At 44.3% G+C, this 18,856-nt stretch overlaps 2 protein-coding genes across 3 annotated transcripts; both read left to right on the forward strand.

Moving 5' to 3' along the window:
- The first annotated feature begins 769 nt into the window (after positions 1–769).
- HMX2 (H6 family homeobox 2) lies at positions 770–3,896 on the forward strand. The gene is made up of 2 exons (XM_027726430.2): positions 770–1,583; positions 2,287–3,896. The coding sequence occupies exons 1-2, from the start codon at positions 1,307–1,309 to the stop codon at positions 2,832–2,834; spliced, it is 825 nt and encodes a 274-aa protein (XP_027582231.1). The 5' UTR covers positions 770–1,306; the 3' UTR covers positions 2,835–3,896.
- A 94-nt stretch (positions 3,897–3,990) lies between these two features.
- Positions 3,991–16,852, forward strand: BUB3 (BUB3 mitotic checkpoint protein). Of its 2 annotated transcripts, none has more exons than XM_027726434.2 (8): positions 3,991–4,065; positions 4,296–4,430; positions 6,531–6,725; positions 7,770–7,839; positions 8,929–9,080; positions 11,757–11,915; positions 13,194–13,371; positions 13,794–14,014. In XM_027726434.2, the coding sequence occupies exons 2-8, from the start codon at positions 4,422–4,424 to the stop codon at positions 14,012–14,014; spliced, it is 984 nt and encodes a 327-aa protein (XP_027582235.1). In that variant the 5' UTR covers positions 3,991–4,065; positions 4,296–4,421. The 2 variants fall into 2 exon arrangements, with proteins under 2 accessions (XP_027582235.1, XP_039243139.1); XM_039387205.1 differs by lacking the exon at positions 3,991–4,065 and adding an exon at positions 16,011–16,852 and having other exon boundaries at positions 4,253–4,430; positions 13,794–14,010.
- The last annotated feature ends 2,004 nt before the right edge of the window (positions 16,853–18,856 follow it).

Below are 18,856 nucleotides of genomic sequence, written 5' to 3' on the forward strand. Positions count from 1 at the left end.
ACGGGTGTCCACAGGGAAAGGAGGGCCCAGAGAGGGGGTTTATCTCTTTGGAGTCGCGGCAGCGGGGAAATGGAGGCGAGCGGGCGGGAGGCTCTGCCCGGGGGCAGGGGGAGTGTGGAGTCGGCATCGCGGGGCACCTGGTGGGTGACCGGGCTGGTGCCTTCCACACTGGCCCCATTACCGGGGCTCCTTTCTGCGGCTTCCCGGGGCGGGAAGCAGGCACCGATCTCATGCCGGGGACAGGGAGGCCCCAGCTCCCGCTTCCAGGCAGCCGTCGGGGCTCGGCCTCCACCTGGCATCTCTGGGGAAAGGGGCTTCCAGGCCCCAAAAACCGCGGGCCTGAGGAATCCCTCGGGCTTCCAGCCGCGGCTCCGTGCGTTCCAGGGAAGGTGGGGGACCCTGGAGGGGTCCCTGTCCTCGGCGCCTTGCCCCACGTTCCCTTGGGGACAGATGTGACAGAGCGGCTGCCACCCGCAGGTTTCCCCTCCCAAGGGCGGGAGTGGCGGGGGAAGAGCTGCGGTTGCTGTAATTTATCGCCCCTGAGGGGAAGAGCCCCTGACTCCTAGCAAAGTTTATTTGGAAATGTAGCGGGACGCCCCCTTCCTTCCTGCTCCCCACGGCTCCCAGACCGCGGGATGAAGACGCGGGAGGCATTTCGTGGGACACTTGTTCCCGGCTGCAGCGCAGCGCAAACCCCAGGCTCTGGAAGGTTTCCCAGCGTTGCCGAGCAGGAAACACACCGTGCCAGGTTTTTTTCCCTCCTCTAATGAGAAGAAGGGTAAAGATCCCCGGATATGCACAAGGTGTTTATCCCAACACCCCCCGCCCCCAGGGAGGCATAAGCCATTCAGCCCACGTCCCTCTCGCTCACTCGGGGTGGAGGCCAGAAGGGATGGCGGGCGCCCAGCAGCCCTCCCCCGGGGGCGCGGGGTCAGTGTAGCCCCCGGGGACCGCGGTGAGGGCCCCGCGGGGGTTCCCCTCGGCCTCGGTGCCTCCCCCAGGCCCCATCATTCCCGTACCCCGCGGGTTTCCAAACTTTCCGTGTCCGCCGCCGCCGTGATTGGCGCGGCGGAGGCCACCTCCATGCAAATGAAGCCCCGCCGCCCGGCGCCCGCAGATCAATAGGGACGCGGGGGAAGGAGCATGCATTCCGCCTGGGCCGGCGCGGGGACAGCCGCCCGCCGCACGCCCCGAGCGCCCCCCGAAACCAGCCCCCCGACGGCTCCCCGCGGGCTACCGGGGCACCCCCACCCCGCGCCCCCTCTAAAGCGAGAGCTTCCCTCCTCTGCTTTCTTATGAACCCAGGATGAGCAGCAAAGAAGATCCGAGCAAGTGCTGTCCGGCGGCTGCTCCCATCTCCAGTTTCACCATCCAGTCCATTCTGGGCAGCGGCAGCGCCGAGCCCCCCCGGGAAGGCGGCGGAAGGGCGCCCACCTGGCCCGCCCGCGCCAGGACCCTCTCCCTCTCCTCGGAGGACGAAGAGCCGGAGGAGAGCTGGAAGCACCGCGGCTGCTTCTGCCCCGAGGCTCAGGGCCCCGCCGAGGCGTGCCACAAGCACCAGCCCCTCAGCTTCACCTGTCTCGGTGAGTACCGGGACGGGACGGGATGGGACGGGGCGGACGGGACCCGCCGGGAAGGGCAGCGGAGTGCTCGGCCCTGGCCCGGCCCCCGCGGGAAGTGGGAGGGGGGCACATGTCTCATCCTCTCTGCTTTCGGGGCACAGAGGATTTGCGTCGTCCGTGGGTGATGCGGGGAGGAAGGAGCTCCAGGAAAAATAGGGTGGCCTTTTTTTTTTTTTCTTTCCCACCACACCCGGGGTTGATTTCCCCGAGGGTTTCAGTGCGATGGATAGCGCTCGTTTTCTTAGATTCTGGTTATTTACAGCACTCTGGCAAAGGGAAGAAGGATGTTTAATTTTTTTAGCATTAATTCTGAATAAACGGTGTGTGAAATGCGATGCTGTAAAGTAAAATCTGCCGGCTCGTGTCGGGTAGGAAGGCTGGTACTCAGCTGCTTTCACTGAGGCACTCACACCCACCTCTGCATCCATCCATCCATCCATCCACCCATCCATCCATCCATCCATGTATGTGATGGAGGGATAGAGATAGCCCAGAAGGGGATGGCTTCTCGCGGTGCCGGTTTTGTCTTCCACGAGGAACAGAGGCGGCGAGTGCCTGCCCACGGTCTCGCGTCGCTGCTCCCCCGCTCCGGGGCGGGGGGTTCTGCCGTCGGGGGTCCCGGTGCTGCCCACCGTGCGACCGCCGCGCTGTCGCTCTGTTGCAGGCAGCGCCAAGGGGAGCGGAGCGGCGGCGGCGGCCAGCGCGGAGCGGGGGCCCTTCCTGTCGCCCCCGCAGCAGGACTGTAAGGACGAGAAGGAGAAGCCGCTGGGACCCTCCTCGCCCTCCTGCGGGGACCGGCAGCGTGACGGCGGGGACCGGCAGGCCGGCGCCGCCAAGAAGAAGACGCGCACGGTGTTCAGCCGCAGCCAGGTCTACCAGCTGGAGTCCACCTTCGACATGAAGCGCTACCTGAGCAGCTCGGAGCGGGCTTGCCTGGCCTCTAGCCTGCAGCTTACCGAGACCCAGGTGAAGACTTGGTTCCAGAACCGCAGGAACAAGTGGAAACGGCAGCTCTCGGCCGAGCTGGAGGCGGCCAACATGGCCCACGCCTCGGCGCAGACTCTGGTGGGGATGCCGCTGGTGTTCAGGGACAATTCCCTCCTGCGAGTGCCGGTGCCCCGGTCCATCGCCTTCCCCGCCCCTCTCTACTACCCCGGCAGCAATCTCTCGGCCTTACCGCTCTACAACCTCTACAACAAGATCGACTATTGAGCCTCTGCCCCGCCCGCCCCGTCGGAACCGGCACCAGGACCAGGAGCAGGACTGGAGCCGCCGCGGGGGCTCCGTGTGGGGTCTCGGGCCGCCCCCGCGGCGGGGACACAGGAACCGAACTGATGGGGAGGGACGGGCGAACCGAGAGCCCCCTCTTGCTATCCTGCCACTTGAAAAGAAAAAAAAAATAATTAAAAAAGCGTTATTTCAGATCTGTAAATATTTTTAAAGAAAAAAAGAAAGGAAACAACAACAACAAAAAATTAAACCTCGTTTTAAGCCTCATTTGTAAATTTTTTGCCACCTCGGTCGCGTGTCCCCCGTGAGGGGGGACCCCGGCACAGGGGTACACCCGCAGACGGGATGGGATGGAAGCACGGGGAAAGAGAAAACGACTTGAAACGCAGAGGGTTTTATTTTTATCTCCCCCCCCCCTGCATTTTTGCTCTTTATCTCGTTTTCTGCAGGGAATCCCAGGCCCGTCCCCTCTGCCCGTGGCCCCTCGATGCGCTGCTCTCGGCGGGGGGATGAAGGATATTCCCAGAAAAGTTTCGGTAACGGGGGCCGTGTTTGTGTTTCGTGGAGTGTTTTGGGCATCCACGACGGGTCCCCATGTCGGAGGGGACGACCGGTCACTCAAAACCCAGTAAATCTCGCAGCAAAGCGGCGATCAAACCGCGGCCACCGGCTCCGGTACCGAGCGCGGGGGGTGTCACAGCAGCAGCGACGAGGGCAGCGAAAAAAACCCAAGAAACCAAACCAAACCAACAAAATATAAATAAAATATCCCAAGGGGTAAATAACGCGGTTGTCAGCGCGGGGAAGGAGAACGCGGTGTTTTAGCTACAGACCCCTTTGCCTGGGGGTACCGGCAGCCGGGTGGGGGGGAAGGAGGGACTCAATTTAGGAGACTGTTTTAGGGGCAATAACTCGTATTTCGGGTTTGCACGTTAACGCTGCTAAACCCCATCGCCAGCCACTCTTTCTTCGCAGCACCAGCCCCAGGGATTCCCCCCGGGAACCTCCCGTTATCAGCCGGGATGGGATTGAGGACAAGGAACGGACCCCCCTCCCTCGAGCTCAGCCCCGCCGGACTACAGCTCCCGGCGTGCCCCGCGGCGGAAGCGCGCGGCGCACGCCGGGAACGTGGCGTCACGCGCGTTCTAAGCGGCCAATCGCGGGGGCGGGCGGCGGTGCGCGCGCGCGGGAGGCGGCGGCGGCGGTGGCGGAGGTGAGGCCGGGATCGGGGTCGGAACCGGGATCGGGAATCCGGAATCTGGACGGGGATCAGGATCCAGACCGAGACTGAGATCTGGATCCGGACCGGGACTGGGATCGGGATCCAGACGTGGAACTGGACCCTGGGGACGGCCTCGCCCCCTCGGTGCGGCCTCGTCCCTCCCGCGTTCCCAGGCCCTTTCCTCACTCTCTTCCCTCACTCTCTTCCCTTCCCGCCTGCAGCGTCTCCCGCATCTCGACGTGCTTCTCCCCGGCCGGACCGTGAGAGCGACCGACGCCCCGGCGCTGCCGTGACTCCCAAAGCTTTTTCCAACTGCCGCGCGGAGCGGCGGGAGGAGCTCGTCTGATATGAAAACGGTACTTTTAAATTTAATGATTTCGTAATAAAAGCGCGGGCTTGGCGTCCCGGGGCTCTCACCGAGGCGCTCTGCTTTGTTCGGGCAGCTCCGTCCGGCTGAGGGACAGAGCTGTGCCAAGAGGGGCTGTAAAGGCACACATTTCTTACCTGTTCACTAAAAACGAGTTGTGTGTTTTGGTTTTTGTTTCCCCCAAAACTGAACCCTGTGTCTAAGTCAGAATCGCAGTTTCAGACTTATTTCTTATGTGTGTCAACACAACTTATTTCTTATGTGTGTCAACATTTTACCAGCACTTTGTTGTTTGAGGTGGGCTTGGCTCTGTGGTTTGGAAATCCTGGTTGTGAAGCAGCTGCTTCTGTGCAAATGCAGAGCTCTTTTTGTGTTTTGTTTCTTTAGCATGTGTAAGAGGCAGGATATATTTAAATTCTGATATCATGTACATTTTCCTGGATTAAAAATACCTTTGGGAGATCCTTCCAGGTCTCAGATGTAACTAACTTTGCTTCCTGGACTGATTAATAACTTGTACCAGACCTCAGATAATACAATAACTTGTACCTCAAATCCTCATGTTTGTTGTTTGAGTTTTCTGGCACAGAGAGACAAGGCAATTACCATGTCCAGTCTAATTTTCCCAGTTGTTCTGAATTCCTTTAGATTTTGTGTCTCTACATCCATCTAAAGCACTCACTGCTGCAGGTGCTGCTGAATTCCTTATAGTATTCCTGTGGAAAGATGTATGGCTAAATCTCCAGCCTCCCTTTTTTCAAGTATTCCCAAAGCAGAGCTGGAAGAAGGGGCTCAGAAAGAAGCTTTTCTCTTATTAAGAGTGGGCTTTTCCCCTCACTTTATGTTTAAATGGCAGAAATAGCACTTTATGTTGACACAGGGGGTGGGATTTTTGTTTTTTGAAGGATGTCCTGCGGAGCATCTGCCAAAGCTCCCACTCAGGAAGTCTCTCCAGTGTAAGAATGTGTGTTGCTCACTCACTTACTGATAAGCACTGAACTGGAACCATTGTGCCCTAAATTTGAACCTTGCCCTCGTTCATCTGCTCATTCTCTCCTGATTTATTGTCAGAGGTGTAATCTTACCTCTGCACTTGCACATCCAGATTCAGGAGTGTCAGAAAATCTAAAACAATTTGCTTCTCTGCTTCTCTAGCATAAGGGAAATGAGCTATTAAGGTTTTGTGAAGCCTTAAAAAAAGTTTGGTTGCTTTGTTGGTGTATGTGTCATGAATAATTTCTTTTAGAGCGTTTGTAAGGTTTGAACTGTTTTCCAGCTGGAATTTGCAGTTCACAGTCTCTGCTGTCCTTGGAATTTTTGTATATGCAACAAAACTCTGAAGTGGGTGCTGCAGCTGCCTTCAGAGTCATTGATCTGTCATTGAATTGTTGATTTTTTTTTTTCTACCAAAATCACATTTACAAAAGCATAACCTCCCTTTCTTACTCGCCCTTCTAAGTGAGGGGGGACAAAATTCTTAAAGCTGTTCTGTTGCAAATATTTTGTAGCACTTGTGGAAACCTAAAGAATGGGAAGTTGCAGAGAGCCCAGAACTATATAAAAGATGATACAGTTGCAATTCTTGGAAGTATATGGCAGTCATACTACCATAATGTTCATTTGTTCCAAATGAGGAACAAATCAACACTTTTTGGAGTTTTCAAATGAGATTCCTTTCTGCTTATATGTGTTTTGTAAAGTAACTTCTTGATGCTCACAGTAACTTATAGATATTTAATGTAAAAAACACAGTCACACACACAAGTAGAGTAAGGGAGATACATTTATAAGTAACAATATGTAAGCTTATAGATGATAATAATGATGATAATGTATTTGTATTGTTTTTTTGCATGTTATATTTGAAATTTAAAAGCTCTCTGTAGGGGAAGGAATTTATTGAGGTTTTAGACAGAGATTGGCATCTTGAGTTTGTCAGAAATGTGGATGTTCTGAACTTGTTGTGAGTCAAAGCCAGTAAACTTTTCAGGCCTCCTTTGGGCTGCCTTGCAGGTGTCTCAGTTTATCTTGCTGACTTGCTGTGTTCCTGTAATCACTCAATTTGTGTCTGTGCCTTTATTGTCTGCAGATGACGGGATCAAATGAGTTCAAACTGAACCAAACTCCAGATGATGGTATTTCATCGGTGAAGTTCAGTCCAAACACATCTCAGTTTCTGCTTGTTTCCTCCTGGGACGCAACTGTTCGGCTCTATGATGTGCCTGCCAACACCATGAGACTCAAATATCAGCATTCAGGAGCTGTCCTGGACTGTGCTTTTTATGTAAGTCTGGGAGGTTATTTTTAATTATTATTTTACAGACACATAGTGCCCAAGGTATGAGAAGTTGCCACTCCCTGAAATTAAAGAGGAGGAAAATGCAACCTGAAATGTGGGCTAAAAAATATAGTTTACTTCTGCCAATTAACTCCTTATGTAATGAGCATCTTTCTAGTCCTAAATGCAGGGGTTGCCTGTGAAGGTGCAGGCACATAAGCAACTTGCTCCTGGTACAAGTGGGATGCAAAAGTAATTGAAGCTGATTTGTGCTGTTTCTGGAATGGTGTGGTGAACTGTGTGTGTGTTCCTCACAAACAGTTGTACTGGGAGGATACAGCCAGAAATCCTTACCCACAATAAATGCCCAGAGCCAATTAGTATTTTCTTTTTAACCTTCCCACACTGGGTTGTACTGAAAACATGGCATTGTTCCAAGTGAGACATTTATTAGGTCCTTGGTTTCTATATTTTTTAATGCTCTGGGTTTGAAGTGTGCTTCAAAATGGTTTCAGTTTCTAGGTGCCACTTTTTTGTTTTGCCTTTTTTTGGTATAACATAGGAAGTGGAAGGTTTCAATTATCATTTTTTGGCATTGCATTCTGACATATCATTTAGTGATGTGATCTCAGTGTGTTACTGAATGTTGAATTTTGGACTCTACTTACGTTTTTTTTTACTGAACATTTTGGCACACTGTACTGAGGATAAACACTCAAATTCTCAATAAGAATAAATATTATGTGCTTTCCTCTTACAGAAGTGGAAATGATTTGTTAGAGCCTCTAACTGCCTTTTTATTTTTTTTTTGTTTTAGTTTTACTTTTAAACTTTAAAAAATTCATGTAGCTCAAAGCACTCAAACATTTTGCAAAGCTTCTGTTGTCTGCCTGTTTAAATCTGGACCAGATCTTAACCCTTGTGTCTCAGTTCCCATCTTCCCAAAACTCTTGAAAGCGAGTTCTTTGCTATGAGCCTAGGAAAGGAAATGTATGTAGCAGCCATGGAAAATTAATGCAGTGTCCTAAGGTGAAATTTTATGCTTTATAGGATCCTACCCATGCCTGGAGTGGAGGGCTGGATCAGCAACTGAAAATGCACGATTTAAACACAGACCAAGGTGAGCAGGCTGAGTTCTGAATGGTCTCAGCAGCTGGGCTAAGCTTCAGATTTATATATTTACGTGAACAGAATAGGTTTAAAGTTCTTTAGGTGGGGGATATTTAAGTATCTGGAGAGTAACTATTGGCCCTAATAAGTACCAGCTAAAAGCATGGAAGAATTTGGCACATTGCCAGAAACTTTGGTAGGTGCTTGTTGTAGGGTGCCTTGAATTGGATTTCTGATGATAATCCTGCTCTGCCATAGGCTGCAGTGTCTCAGTTAGGGGGAATTAGCCAAGCTGAACTAAACCTGAGCATGTTATTTTTCAAAGGTTTGTGGTTTGGATATATTTAGAATAATGATCTTTCATGGCAGAGGGTATGTAAAGCTTTTGCTTTGTCAGGCGTGGCCTTGTACTACATTTTTTTCCTAACAAAACATTGCTTGAAAATAACAGTTTCGGTGCCTTGTTGGTGCAAAACATGGAACTAGTTTGTCTCATTTTTTTTGTGTGTATTTGTGTGGGTATGTTAAAGAGAAAAGCAAATCTCAGCCAGAGACAAACATAGTCACCAGAACCAGCCAATAGCCAGGGCTTGACAAACAAGTGTGTGCAGTAATGTTACTAAAAAGCTGAAATAATTCTGCTTTAGATGACTTTCTACAAGTGTTTTAGTATTTTTACTAGTGTATAATATTAATTTTATTCTCCTGTCATATTACTAATATATACAAGCTTAAGGTTTTTTTTCTATGCTAGTGTTTCTGTTGTTTCTGTTGTTTCTGTATTAGTGCCAAAGGTGGTGATACCATTTGATACTGAACATCCCTGATACCTCTGAAGATCTCTTTGTGACTGCCTAAAGCCCTTAACTCCCTTTCATAATCTCAGGAGGCATAAGTTTAAATTTAACAATGCTGGTCTTTGCCAAAGTTGTGCTTCAAAAGGCTGAGCTATCCTTAAAGAGACTCCTGGCATAGAAACGTGCCCATGGAATGTCAGAAAACGTTTGTACTGCAGTAGTGTCCCTTTTTATTCTTTATTTCACACATTGTGAGTGTTTGTAGGGCCAGTAAAGTTACAGTATCTTGTATTTTCTTACAGAAAACCTTGTTGGTGCCCATGATGCTCCCATCAGGTGTGTTGAGTATTGCCCAGAAGTGAATGTCATGGTGACTGGAAGCTGGGATCAAACAGTTAAACTGTGGGATCCCAGAACTCCTTGTAATGCAGGAACCTTCTCTCAACCTGAAAAGGTATGTGCTGGGTGCTGTACTCCAGGGGACATGTTAAATAGTGCATCCTGTGACTATAAACGTTATGCAGGACTCTGAAGCTGAACTGAATTTGTGAAGTTATGTTTTATGGTTTTTAAGCTGTGAAACTTGCATATTAAAAGATTGGTGTTCAGAATATACTGTGATTTTTAGGGGAAGGCTTTGACCAGATTCTTCTAATTTAAAATGAGTTTGAAAGAAAACGTTACAAACCCAGCAGCTTGGCTTAATTGTAATATTCATTATTGATTTCCTTAAATGTTAAGATTTTAGATATATCAGGCCCTGGCAGTCACAGGGTCTGATTGTTTGGGAATGTGCACAGAGATACAGGAGGAGGCCATTTACATTGCCTGAAATACTAATTTGGTTTTTCACTTGTGTTAAAAAATTGAACAGAATTTCTTGTGAGTTACCTTTGTTGTACTAATGCCTAGTAAATTCTGATATTGTTCCAATACCGAAATCCTCTGTGCTAATGGGAGACTTAGAGAAATAAGGTAAAATGTTACACCTTCAGCTTTTTCCAATGGTGATATGGTGTGTTAATCTTTATTCTGCTTTCGGTGGTGTCACTGAAAGAATTAAACAACAGTAATTTCTGGTTTTTTCAGAGACTGCTAAACACAGGCTGGCTTGGATAATTTTACATATGAATATTTTTTTGCCTGTACCTTTTTAAAATTTCATTTAGCACTGTGACATCCTATTGTCAAGTCCTAATTATGAGCCATCATTACATTCCCTTTGCCCCTCAATAGCTCTTACTTTTGTTCCAGCATAGCTGAATCTACTTCTGGCGAGACCTTTGTTCAGAATAAAGTAATTGCATTATTTCTAGTTTTGATTTATAGATGTATGTAGCATGTAAAGAACTGTGATAAATTGCTGACAGAATATCATATAATGGACAGCCACAGTGAATCAAGCTGCTTATTGGTTCAGCAGGGTTCATTATGTCATTTTTTTAATGCTGCCTTTGATAAATGTGTACACCTACTCAACTGCACGACATTTGATTTATGGTTGTGTGGTGTTGAAAGAATACTTGCTATACAGGTGTGACATCAGTTTGTGGAGAAGATTTAAGATATTTAATGTTTTTATGCCTTTGTGTCCCTATATGTATGCAAACACGTTTTATATACTGTTCATTAATATTTTTGGATCAATTTTTACATTAATAATGAAGAGAGATTTGAAAAACTGTCTTGTTGAAGTGTGTAACTACTGTTGGCTCAAAGTTTTCTTACTCTTTTTAGGCATAATTGGGATCATCAAAAATTTTGGGCAACTCCTCTGTGAACATTTAAGACTTTTTTCATCCTAAGATCTCAGCCTTAAGAGGGAAGTTCAGCACTCACATTTTAGAGCAGGAATTCATGGTGAATCCATGAGGATTGATTAAAGGAAGCTTTTTTACATGTATACATGCACATACACACCTGTCTGCTTAGGTTTTTTTTATTAGAAATGAGCTCTTTGAAAACACACCATGTGTAGTAATGAAGACCAAAGTTGTGTCTGATATTTCAGTGCAGTCTTACCAGAACCAACAGCTTTGCTGGGCTTTATCAGAGAACCAGCAAGTGAAACGAGATGCTGGAGTGAAATGATACAAGCACATGCCAGAAGTAAATTGATTCCTTCTGGCAGGATACCAGATCTCTTACACTTCTGATTCTTGATCTGAGGAATATACAATATCTGTTTCCTGTGTATTTATCTGCATTAGATCACGTTGGAAAAAGCTCATTCCTATAGTTTGCTCTCGTGAGCAGCTCAGTGACAACTGTAGGTACCTGGATTCCATCTTGCTTGTGTATCAACAGCTTGGAATTCATTTGATAACACAGTGCTTTTGACTAAACCTTTTTCCTTTTTCTTTTTTTTTTTAAACATATTTTCAGATTAACTACATCCCAAGTAATAGTTGGAAACGACAATTCATACACTGAATATTTTGATGAGAAATTTAATAGGCCAAAATTAGAACCTCTGGACCAATCTTTAGAGCTGAAATTCCAAGCCACAGTCCTTTTCAATGTGTCCAGCATATTGCTTTCTTATATTTCACATGATTTTATTAAAGTATACAAAACACTGTTTTTTTATTGATTTCTTGGCAGTTTATTTCTCTTTATTAACATGAAGTTCCACCCCGAAGTATTCAGTTTGAAAAGAAAAACACATGGTTACCAGGTGGAGGAAAACAGGGAGGAAAATGTGTGCTGTGGTATTGTAGGACTAACCTGCAGGATCCTGAATTAGCAGGATCCTGAATTAGCAGGATACTGAATTAACAAATTCAGTAACTGAATTTGCAGTGGGAATGCAAACTGTGCGTACAAGCAGAGATGAGTTCCAATATCTGTGCTCTTCCCTATCTGCTCCTTTGAGTTGGTTTTCTTTTTGCCATTACATTCAATGAATTTAATGCTTTAAGTAGTTTTTGAGCTCACAAACCAGCTGCACACCACTGCTGTTTATCCCAAATTCGAGCCCTGAATTGAAGCTGAAGGGAGTTCTCTGGCTAAAAACTTCATTGTAGCATCACCTGCTCTGTTCTTGCTTATTGCTGACGGTTTATTTTGTCCAAACAGCAGTGGGTATCCAGGTTAATAAGTGTTAAATACTGTGGCTATTTTTTTGAAGGTGTACACGCTGTCTGTGTCTGGGGACAGGCTGATCGTGGGCACGGCGGGTCGGAGGGTGCTGGTGTGGGATTTACGGAACATGGGATACGTTCAGCAGCGCCGGGAATCCAGCCTCAAATACCAGACCCGCTGCATCAGAGCATTTCCCAACAAACAGGTATGGCAGCCATGGCAGGAATTGGATTTCTGCTGAGTATTCTTTAGGGAAATGGTGGTTCGTTTTTCAGGTTTTCTGCATCTTTCATTTAAAAAAAAAAAAAAAATCCATGGATTTTCAAAGTGTTGTGATCGAGCTGGGATAGGGGAGACTTCTTGTTGCAGGTTAATTCTTTTTCATAGCACAGCTTAGGAATATTTGCCACTGACTTACCAGTTTTGTCTCCATTTTAAAAAGTATATTTAATGCATCACAATGCTGTCATGTAATTAAAAACCAAACCACACACACAGACACCCTCCTCCAAATTGAAGAGAGAAAGCCCAAATTGGTGGGTCCTCAGCAGCCTTTTTGCTTTGTAGACCTGGTTCTTCAACAGGGGCAGGATTAAAACTACACGAATGTCGTTTATATCTTTTTCTTCCATTTTTATCTCTGAGTCTGTGGCATGTACTCAAGAACCCCTGCTCCATTATCCAGGGGAATTGTACAATTTAGATGATCATACAGCTGTTCTGTGGAACTTAACGTGGTGTGTCTGTGGCATTTCTTTGTGAAGTAAAGCAAGAAGATTGGCTTTTTCTGCCAAACTAATTTGGAAGGGAATTTTCCCCGTGTACAAAGTGATAGTACAGGAATTGCAAGACCTAGTTGAACTGGCATGAATGCTTTGTCCATTTTCAGTTCTAGTTATAGTAAAACAAGCTGATCTTCCAGATTGTATTGTATTATGGATTTTAAAGAACCTTGCTATAGCTAGGTATCATTGCAGTCCTATTTGTAAAAAGATCTATTATGGACTTAACTCAGAAGTGATAATAAAAGCATCTCAGGTTGCTCCAAGTCAGGACTGTAATTAACTGGATAAGTGAACACAACTTGTAATCAAATTTCACTGAAAATGCTATTTCAGCTTGAGTGTCTAGTTGTTAGTCTAAAGCTCTGAACTAATATTAATATAATTCTGAAACTAAAAAGTCCTGTGAATATCTCTCATATTTCAGATATTTAGGCCCTGGGGGTAGGTGACCAAATACGAGGGGTTCTTAACTCTTAACACTTTTTTCCTCAAGCACAAGCTTGTGTTTGGACCTGTAGAGGTAATTACAAGTCTCACTGTCAGCTTAAAACTGTGTTGCTTTGAGAATCTCTCTCTGGATGTTTTTTTTTGCCTTACCACTTTCTTAGAATTTAGAGGGGTGTGAGATAAAATTGTATTTCAGTCTTTTCTCCAGTTGAAAACTTCTAAAAATGTATCTCATTTTTTTGTTTTGATAGGGTTATGTTTTAAGTTCTATCGAAGGTCGTGTCGCCGTGGAATATTTGGATCCAAGTCCAGAAATCCAGAAGAAGAAATATGCCTTCAAATGTCACCGTTTGAAGGAAAACAACATCGAGCAGATTTACCCAGTTAATGCCATTTCTTTCCATAATGTCCACAACACCTTTGCTACAGGTAGAGCAGATGCTCAGTTTTTTGTAAAATCTTGCATGGATTCCTTTAGTCTTGATGTAAACAGGTCAGCCTTTGCTTCATATGCCCTGACTTTTTAAGCATTTAAATTGTGTTTCTTGGTATCTTTTTGAGCCTTTAAATTGTGTTTCTTGGTATCTTTTTGATCCTTTAAATGATGTTTCTTGGCATGAGCAGGATTTTAAAATAATTTGACGCAGTGAGATTTAACTGCTTTAACTGGGATTTTGGGATATGCTCATTGTGCTCTTTATTGAATGAATCAACCCTGTGTTTTCACTGACAAAGTAATTCCGAGTAGTTTTCCCTTTTCCTTCTTTTGTTTTCTGTGCTGTACCTCTTTTGAGTTTTTTTTCCCCTCCCGGTTGTAATTTATACGCGTTTTTTTAAAACCTGGTTTTCAGGAGGTTCCGATGGCTTTGTGAATATTTGGGATCCGTTCAATAAGAAGAGGCTGTGCCAGTTCCATCGGTATCCCACCAGCATTGCATCCCTGGCCTTCAGCAATGATGGAACTACCCTGGCAATAGCTTCTTCCTACATGTACGAGATGGATGACATCGAGCACCCCGAAGATGGGATCTACATTCGCCAAGTGACAGACGCAGAAACAAAACCCAAGTGAGTGTGCTCCGCCTGGACTCGAGGCTTTCTGAGCATTCAGCCCAAGATTTATTAATTTTCTTAAATTCATGAATAGCATTATTGATGGCAGCAGATAGTGCAGCTTGACAGTAGGGCTGGGTTTGATTTTTATCTCGCTCGCCCAAGCTTTCAATATCCGTAGGTTGATAGACGTCTGATGGATAAAATTGTGCCTGGTTGTTTAGTAGGAGAAGGATGTCAAACCCTTATCCTCTTTCAATAGGGGCTATTATATGAAGCTGTGGAGTTATTGCAAGCTCATTGCTTCAAGAATTAAGTGAAGAATTCAAGAATAATTTATTTGAGTAAACGTTGCTGTGTTTGGATGTTTAAAACTTGGGATTAAGGAAATCTTTCACACTGAGCATGCACCCGGCTGTCACAGCGAGCAGGGAATTCAGACACTGTCCTAGGAAGGTTGTGTAAAATCAAGGGAAAGCTCTCTCAGTTCCTGTGTATTGGAGTTTGCTGCAGCCCTCTGATAACACACTTCTCTGTCATTGTTGCTGTCAAAACGGGGCAAACTGATTGATGGAGGTAAAGGATTCCTGTTCAACCTGCTTTGGCATGAATGTTACATAGAAAAATTGCCATCACAGGGCAGAATTGTGCTGCTTTTAATGATGCCAGCACAGGAGCAGTTGGCTTTATTTTCAAATTCCTGTGGTTTATCACTGCTAGTTTTTTTTTCTCTTGTGGTATTCAAGCTGTCTTACACCTTATCAGGTTGTCTCCAGTATTTAAAGTAGCTGTGTAAATAGACACACATAAATTATCAAAGTTCTTGAGTTTAAAACCTCAAGACCTTTCCCCTCACTCCCTCAAGTGACTTGTCTATTGCTTTGGAGCAGCCATTTTATACCTGTGGAGATGATGTATTTAATAATCTGTAACTTGCACATCTCTCACTTGGAGGTATTTGTTTTAGAATAATTTGGATACTCATGGAAAAATAAAGACCAGAACTATTTTGGAATTTATTTCCCCAAGTGAAAAAAAATCCAAATATAATAATTCAAATTTATTTTTAAAATCAGGTTGTACTTGTTACATACTTTTTTTTTTTTAATGTAGTAAAAGAATACTTGCTGCTGCTGGTTTTGTAAGAGTCAAAGCTGCTTTCAGTTATTTTTGTACAGTGCTAGTAGTGGTTGCTAATTCTGTAGATGCTTCATTCTGCCTTATGAGGAGGTTAATCTACAATTAAACAATATTTCCTCTTGGCCCTCCATTATTTTCTGAAACAGATGGTTCATCATTTCCTGGGCTGTTAAACACAGCAAGGTTAAGGTTAGACTCTTGGGAATCAGCTAGTTTTGAATCTTATTAGGCTGTAGAAGGAAAACTAATAAGAATACTCCTTAATATCATTTTGTGACTGTAAACAATTATTTATTAGCAAACAATTGATCCCAGAAGGGCAAATTGTTTGAGTCAGTAATGAGCTGAGAAAAGACAGAGCATATCTGTGTATTTGGAAAATAATTGTAACGTAATTGCAATGCATTTAGACAGGCATCTTTTTGGACCTGTTTCTATCTTTAAATGAATTTCTGAAAACATTAACGAGGTTTATATGCTTTTCTGACATTTACAAGTTGCTTGTGCCAACCTTAGGGCACTAAGAAGGATGGGTATAGTTTAGTGTTACAGTAGAGTGAGTCATCAGTGGGTTACTATAAAAATAAGTTATTTAGGACAGAAGACTGATAGCTGTTTCATAGTGATCTTTTTGCATATTAATTTAAGTCACTTTGCATTTCTGCACAATGCATTCTTAAATGCATCAAGATGGTGCCCTATTACAGAAAGACTTGGCAAGAGCAGCTTTTTGATCATTAAATTATTATATATTTATCTGGATACAAGTGAAAGCTGTATTTCTGCAAGTTTCTGCTTTTAAAGGATGTTGAATATTCTACCTGCTTATGATTTCTCTAAATATTGCTTCCTAAAATAGAGTTTATTTATTCCAGATCTACTTAGACTCCTGGTGATACTTCTCCTCAGAGATGCCCACCTGCTCCTAACAAGGCTAAACTAAAACGGCAGAAGTGAGAAGAACAATCTTTGTACTCAAGTTGTTTTCTAACTAAGAAATATTTGTTTGTTACTGTAGTTTGTTGTAATCTGTCATTACTTGCCTGCTTATAATGTTAGTGAAACTGTTTTCTTTATCTGCTGTCTGGAGCTGAATTAGTTCAGTCCTGTAGGCAACCTTTGTAAAAACTTACCACTTTTTGTAGTATCTGATTATGAAAACTTTCACTGCTTTGATATTTGTTCAATAAATATCCACAAGTACTTTGTGTAACAGCCTTTATGATTGTGAAACAAATATTGACACCAAAACCTTAAATTGTAGGACTTCTTGACTGAAAATTTTCAGAAAATTTCTGAACCTTTTGTCTTTTCCAATGAAGTGAACTGGGAATTTCTTCATTCCCTGGGGACCTAGGTAATATTTTCACAGGGTTCTAAGAACCTAAAACTGTATTAAGTGGACTTGTTTATGTCAGCTGGATTCTTGATACTGGAAAATCCTTAACTGTTTCTGAGGGAAAGAATTTGAACACATGGTTCTCTGTTTTGTTTTGGTTTGGTTTTTTGTTTTTTTTTCCCCACATCCTGCATAAAAGCCTAAAATTAATGATATTTAGGAAGGCCTGGAGATGGAAGGGAGCAAATGTAGTTTCTGAGTGGTCTGTTCCAAGTTTTTAGACTGACCTGGTAGCCTGGGGTTTATGGAGTAACACAAGTGGAAATGTCATTCTGGCTACACAATGCCATGAAAATAAAAATATGCTGTTTCTCTGCATGTCTTGTTTACATTATTGCTAAGAAGTCTAATCTGTAATCAAATTTTATATCAGCCTCTTGAGGATGTTGGAGTAGGGGATGGGTGTGAGAAGATGCTTGAACTTGGACAAATTAAAAATTTCTTAGGAAAGGAACATCAGGAAAACAACACAGACACTGTGTGTTGTGTTTTTTCTGGAGAGGAATGCGGATCTGATCAAGAGACTAAACCTGCAAGTCTGATAAATATATTCAATGTTGCACGTTCCTTACTGGTAATTCTTTCTGATTAGTGTCACCACTTCTTCCCTTCTATCAGTGCCTGTGTAGGCAGTGGGAGTACTTTATTACCTCTAAGAAAACAAACTTGCTGACAACAGGAATAGTAACCAATCGTTCCAGAGAAGGTGGTGATGGAGAGGAAGCAGCTCTGTGTGTGCAGAAATCCAACAAACTCGAGCTGTTACCTGGCAGACCTGGTAAATGAGTTGTACATGGAATACTTTGTAGTTTGTCATGAGCTAGATGTGGTTTCTTTGATAATATAAACTGGGTTTGGTAAGTTTGGAAAAAATAAAGACCTTCCTGAGTTAAATATGACTGATGCCCTCACCACAGTGCCATCCAGCCTCTGTTCTGGTGGTTTTGCACCATCCCTATTCCTTGCACATTTAATTGGGTTTTTTTTGCATTGAGGGTACGTGGCTGATATTGGGCAGAGGTTGAATTTTAGGTCAGCTTAGGAAGTGATGACTCTTTGGTGTTTGGGTTTTTTATTGTATTTTGAGGACTGCATTGATAAAGAGGATCTGGGGCCTAACCATGGGAGCTAAAGGTTTCTGTGAGAGTGACTAGCAATGCAATAATAAGCTAAATCCCTGGTTTGGGGATAACTGTAGGCTGAAACAGCAGATTTTGTTTAAAAACACTGTCAACTGTTCCAGGATCCCATAGCACAGTGTGTGTGTGTGTGTGTGCAGGTGTAGATGCATTTATATCTTGTTTCTCCTTCTCTGTTAAGTGTGTAATAAAAAAATGTGGGATAGAGCCCATAAATAAATTGTTGTTACCTGAAAGCACAACATGATGTTGCTTGTGGAAAAAACAGACCTGAAGTGAGGATGTGTCCAAATAAAAAATGTGTGAAGTCAGAATTAGGCTGGGACTAATGAAAAGGTGGCTTAGTGATGATGTGGAGAAGGGAATGTGAAATGGGGAGAGGATAGAGTGGGGAGTTGCAGGTGTGGGGAACAAAGTGAAATAAGAGCTAGAGAACATGGAGGGAAACAAACAGAGAATTAGAGGAATTCCAAATAGTTTGGTTAACAAAGTAAACATAGAATATAACCTGGAAATGACGCCACCTGTGCAACTTCCACTGGTAAGTGTTGGGAGAAAAACCTGTTAATGCTTGATGTGCTGAGATCTGCATGTTTCAGTGGATGAAGATATGTGGAGGGAATGGATTGGATTAAATGGTTCTATTCTGGCTCAAAAATTATAGGAAAATTCCTTGAGGTGTGTCGGTGTTTCATGTAAATGCTTGCAGCAACAAGAGTGTTGAAAACAGTGAGACAACCAGACAGAGAAAATGAATGTTGGTCAGGCCTTATGTGTTGGGCACGAATATCACAATGTGCACTTGAAATACAGATATTTCTTTTACAAGATTAGTCTTCCTTTTATTAGCACTCTTCTAGAAATGCAGGTCAAGGCAGAGGTTCATAAGCTGCAGAAATCACGAAACAAGCCTTTTCTGACCTGTATAACAAGCAGCTGAACAAAGGATGTACTGACTCTTGATAGAGGAATTGAGATCTAAAAAAGCTCCTTAAGTCCCTGCTTTTTGGCTGGTGTTGAGGGCTGTGGAGAAAACATGGAGCCCCAGCCATCACTGTAATGGAGTCATCAATCACCACTGACTGCTTGCAGGGACGAATATCACGGGTTGTCTCTCACAAGGGCCTCATAACACTGTGGATTTGAAGCCAAGTGGCATCTGTGCCCTGAGTGTCACAAAAGC

This window comes from Pipra filicauda, unplaced genomic scaffold (genome assembly GCF_003945595.2).
Source record: "Pipra filicauda isolate LSUMZ 115617 unplaced genomic scaffold, ASM394559v2 scaffold53_size3534045_pilon, whole genome shotgun sequence".
In the NCBI taxonomy this organism is placed as follows: domain Eukaryota; kingdom Metazoa; phylum Chordata; class Aves; order Passeriformes; family Pipridae; genus Pipra; species Pipra filicauda.